Raw genomic sequence first — 4,533 nt, forward strand, 5'->3', positions numbered from 1 at the left:
CAACTGGAGTGGCATTTGGACTCAAAGGAGGCTCAGCACATGTGGATGTGGCTCAAAGTGAATAAAAGGGCTTGTTAGAGGCTCTGCCTTCTAGGCAGGCTGTGACTGGCCACGGGCCTGGGTCAGGACATCCTATGCCTTGTGTTGGTCCAGGGAGGGTTCTTCTCCATGCCCTTCCTCCAGGGCCCATCCCATAGAGCACAGGCACACAGCAAGTTGGATGCTTTTGTTTTAATAACTCTGGGCTACAAGGGTATTTAAGGCTTTAAGTCCAGTGATCGCATTCTTTTCAGCTTCTCATGCCCACGGTTTTGGCAGACCGAATTTCTTCAGTAATTTTTGTGCAAATTCATTTCCATCTAGAAGGAAAGATGAGACAAATGAGGCTTTTAGGACCCCAGGTGCCAGCTCCACTCCTTCCATTTCTTCTCAACTCCATCTTCTGCTTTCCAGACTTACTGAGACTCTGGAGAGGCTTACACAGAAGTTGGAGGGATTGAGATTAGATTCACCAGAGCCTGAAGGACCTACCCTCTTCCCCACCTTGGCAGGGGCAGGGGGCAAGAAGAATAGAAACAAGCAGCTCCACTGTGGGAAGGTTGGGGGTTAGACCCCAGGGGAATCAATATCAGACAACATGGCACATTGACTCTGTTCTTTCTTTTGAGACAGGGTCTTTCTCTGTCACCCAGGATGGAGTGTAGTGGCACGATCTTGGCTCACTGCAACCTCTGCCTCCTGGGCTCAGGTGATCCTCCCACCTTAGCCTCCCAAGTAGCTGGGACTACAGGCACACGCCACCACGCCTGGCTGTTTTGTATTTTTTTTTGTAGAGATGGCATATCGCCATGTTGCCCAGGCTGGTCTTGAACTCCTGGGCTCAAGCAATCCACCTGCCTTGGCCTCCCAAAATGCTGGGATCACAGGCGTGAACCACCGTGCCCAGCCAGCAATTTGAATCTGGATGAGAAATTGGAAACATATGAAAGCACAAAGTGAGGGGTCTTCAACAGCAGGAGCTGTGGCAATTCCAAGTCTCATATGTGAGAGTGGAAATGGGGGCAAGTTCTCTCCCATCTCCCACCCCTGGATGGTGGGTGGTGAGTATTCTCATTCCCACAAAGCCTTGCCTTGGGATGCACTCACTTTCAATGAATTGTTTTCCACCTGCCAAGCCTCCAGGCATTCCTTTTCCTGCTCTTGCAAAGGCTTGTTCTGTTAGTAAGATACTTTTCTCCACTATGGATTCTAATTTTGGAGCAGAACAATCACATCAGCAGAAAATTCACCTCATTTAAAGAGAACTCTGCACTGCCCCGCCTGCACCCCGCCCCCCACCCGGCCCCCACTCCACCCAGGACATCATCCCTACACAAAGTCCTAAAGTGCAGAAGCTTTGCTGAGGGCTCCAGCACTTCTTTCATAGGAAGTTGTGTGAGCCAGGACAGAAACCATGTATAGTGCAGGCTGCAGCATCTACTATTGTGGAAATGTTGTGTGTGGGTGCAGTGCACAATCCCATTTGTGCCTTTGTGTTCAGGTGTTTGAGTCTACCTGCTTCTCACCAGGCTTATCTCTGGGCATGCAAGTGTGATGTGGGCCTGCAGCCAGAGATTTTTCTAGGTTGTTGATCTGGCATGGAGACAGAGACTTACTCAGGGGGTTTAGTTCCTGCCTGCTTGAGGTAACCTTGGCTGTCCCCTGAACTGCTGCCGACGTCTCCTGGGCTGTTGTGGTTGTCTCTGGGGGTGAAGCAGATGCTGCTGGATCTGAGATCTCTTCATTAGGCTTAGCTATGAATGCACAAATTGATTGATTTTAGCAAAGCCAAAATGTTTGTTTCTTTTGGAATGGGTAGCAGGGCCCCAGGATACCTAATGTGTGCTGGGTGCCAGGATACAGAAGTGATATGGCTTAAACCCTGCCCCCTTAAGGGAGATAGCATTTCTGCATGCTGTGTGTCTCTTGGAATGCAGTGGACAAGGTTGGGGAAGGATTTGGGCTAGGGGATGGTGAGAATCAGGGAGCACTTCATAGAGAAACTGGATCTTGAAGGCAGGATGTTAGCGGGAAAGGATGTTCCAAAGGGGCTTCGCTGGGGGCAGGCAGCGAGGAAGAGGTCAGGCGAAGGCATGTGTGGGATAGGTGTGGGGAATGGAAACAAGTTCAGTTTAGCTGATGTGGGTGCGACATAAAAGAGAGTCACGGAAAACGGGGTTGGAAAATGAGGTTAGAGGCCTGAAAACGGTTACCTTGCTAAGGAATTGGGAGTAATGGGAGGTGTTTGCAGGTGAAGGTATTAATGCCATGTGAGACATTGCCCTTACCACTTAACCTCATGTTTCTCTCCCTTTTATTCACAATAACCTTTTCCCCATGCTCCCTATTGGCCTTGCCTCTCTGGGTCATCCTCTTTTGTCCTTAGCTTTGTGCCATTTCAACCCATGCTACCTCCTTTATTATATTACCTGCCCCTCCCCATTACCACCAAGCACAGAATCCAGATCTCCTCCCACTGGCTTCTTCTCCCAGCCACCACTCATATCCCTAACTGTTAAACCTTCCCAACGAGGCCTAGGACAGGTGGGAGGGGAGGACTCACAGGTCCCAGCTTCCTGGGCAGGATCAGCATCCGTCGAGTCAGAGGAGGCATCTTCTGCAATGCAGGAAACACACCAGATGAGAGCAAGGACCGAACCGCACCCACCCGAACCACCCTCCCCTCCCAACCCCAAAGCTTATCTCCTGGGAATGCTCATAGATAGAAGGGGATGAATTTCCCTTTTGGTTGGACACGCGCTTCCACCATATCAGTGGGTCTAGTGGGGCACTCTCTGATGTTTAACTCCTGTGGCTTTTGAAACAGGTTCCCCTCTGAGAAATGTAATGTCTCTTGGAACAGTGCCTTCCTCCTGACTGGCCCCTGGCTTGGGAGGCTTCCCTGAGGTGTCTGTCAGGGAGCTGACCATGGTCAGAGGGGCTCAACCTCCTCTGTGGTGGAGGAGGACAGTATGTGGGGGTCGTGGGGCCATGTTTGAGTGATTTCCAGGATTGAGACCCCAGCCCTGATTCCCTTTATTCTTTCAACACAACATTTATGCAAAACTCTGTGCCAAGAGATGGAGGGGCAGTGCTGAAGAGGGCAGACAAGTCCCTTGCCCTGACAGAGCTTACATCTGTCCTTTTACGGAATTATTTAATGACTGGTGTGACAGTGCTGGAAGGGAACGTGCAGCCTGGTGCGAGAAGGGCACATGGGATCTGATTTGTTCCACACGTGCATGGAAGCCCTTTTTGGGGGAATTGCATCTAAACTGAGATTTCCTAGATGAAAAATCACTGGCCAGGTGGCATTAGAGTTGGTTGGGCGAAGAGGCCAGGGAGAGAGAAGGCATTCCAGATGAAGAAAGAATAAGAAGAAAGATCCTGATGTTCAAGGAACAGCAGGATCATCATGGCCCAAGTGGTGCTTCTGTGGATTAAAAAAGGCATCCCAGCCGGGCACGGTGGCTCACGCCTGTAATCCCAACACTTTGGGAGGCTGAGGCAGGCAGATCACCTGAGGTCAGGAGTTCGAGACCAACCTGGCCAACATGGTGAAACCCCGTCTCTAATAAAAATACAAAATTAGCCGGGCTTGGTGGTGTGCGCCTGTAGTCCCAGCTACCTGGGAGGCTGAGGCAGGAGAATCACTGGAACCCAGGAGGTGGAGGTTGCCGTGAGCCGAGATCACGCCACTGCACTCCAGCCTGGGCAACAGAGGGAGACTCGGTCTCAACAACAACAACAACAACAACAACAACAAAACAGCATCCCTTCCTCCTAAGAGACACAGTCAGGGGCCAGGCTCACTGCTTGGCAAGTAGAGTGTGGGCCAGATTTTAGCTTCTACCACTCCTTGCCTGGGCACCCTCGTGTAGGGGACACCCTGCTCAACCACATGCAGTGGCCCAGAGGAACCGCAAGAAGCCAGTGTAGCTGAGCCTAGTGGGTAAACAATGGTGTGTGAGGAGATGAGCTGGGAGGGCAGGCAGAGGCCAGAGAGTTCTGGGTTCCCCTGGCCAGTGGGGTGCAGAGGCCACGTGTGGAGAACTGGGAGAGGAGTCACTTGCCGAGGCAGGGAAGCCAGGATAGCACTGAGAGAGGAGGAGAGGGGTGAAGGCAGGAGTGAGGGCCTCCTTGGCCTGGGAGGATTCTTGTGGGGTGTAGAGGAAAGGCCATACTCACCAGCATAGACCAGGGCCCCAGCCACAGCTGCCAAGAAGAGGAGAGTGGTGAATTTCATTCTTCGGGATGAGGAATGAGTATAACCACAGAATCTGCAGAGGGTCCGGGGAATAAGGATGCTGAAACTGCTGGGCCCTTTTAAGCATATCAAGGGCCAATGGGAACCAAGCTTGGAGAGGTGTGACTTCCACATCCTCCTCCCCTCCTTCCCCAGACTGTCACCTGCTAAGTCAACAAGGGCTAGCTTGGGCTGGTTGATACCTGGGAGTCTTGCAGGCAGGTCCTGGATGGGAGCCTTTCTCTATT

General features: G+C 51.8%; 1 protein-coding gene across 2 annotated transcripts; it reads right to left on the reverse strand.

Annotated features, from left to right (window-relative positions):
* Positions 1–216: 216 nt before the first annotated feature.
* Positions 217–4,333, reverse strand: LACRT (lacritin). Of its 2 annotated transcripts, none has more exons than XM_025402375.1 (5): positions 4,228–4,333; positions 2,603–2,656; positions 1,656–1,793; positions 1,147–1,248; positions 217–359 (listed from the first exon to the last, which is right to left on the reverse strand). In XM_025402375.1, exons 1-5 carry the CDS (start codon positions 4,283–4,285, stop codon positions 298–300), a joined length of 414 nt encoding a protein of 137 aa, XP_025258160.1. In that variant the 5' UTR covers positions 4,286–4,333; the 3' UTR covers positions 217–297. The 2 variants fall into 2 exon arrangements, with proteins under 2 accessions (XP_025258160.1, XP_025258161.1); XM_025402376.1 differs by having other exon boundaries at positions 1,147–1,215; positions 4,228–4,318.
* Positions 4,334–4,533: the final 200 nt, after the last annotated feature.

This window comes from Theropithecus gelada, chromosome 11 (genome assembly GCF_003255815.1).
Source record: "Theropithecus gelada isolate Dixy chromosome 11, Tgel_1.0, whole genome shotgun sequence".
In the NCBI taxonomy this organism is placed as follows: domain Eukaryota; kingdom Metazoa; phylum Chordata; class Mammalia; order Primates; family Cercopithecidae; genus Theropithecus; species Theropithecus gelada.

What these genes read in the sequence shown, in the direction of transcription:
- LACRT (XM_025402375.1), bottom strand. Translation starts at nt 4,285, where the DNA reads ATGAAATTCACCACTCTCCTCTTCTTGGCAGCTGTGGCTGGGGCCCTG. An exon ending in TGGGGCCCTGGTCTATGCTG is followed by an intron (nt 2,657 to 4,227) that starts GTGAGTATGGCC and finishes CCTGCATTGCAG; the next exon opens with AAGATGCCTCCTCTGACTCG. An exon ending in TGCCCAGGAAGCTGGGACCT is followed by an intron (nt 1,794 to 2,602) that starts GTGAGTCCTCCC and finishes GTGCATTCATAG; the next exon opens with CTAAGCCTAATGAAGAGATC.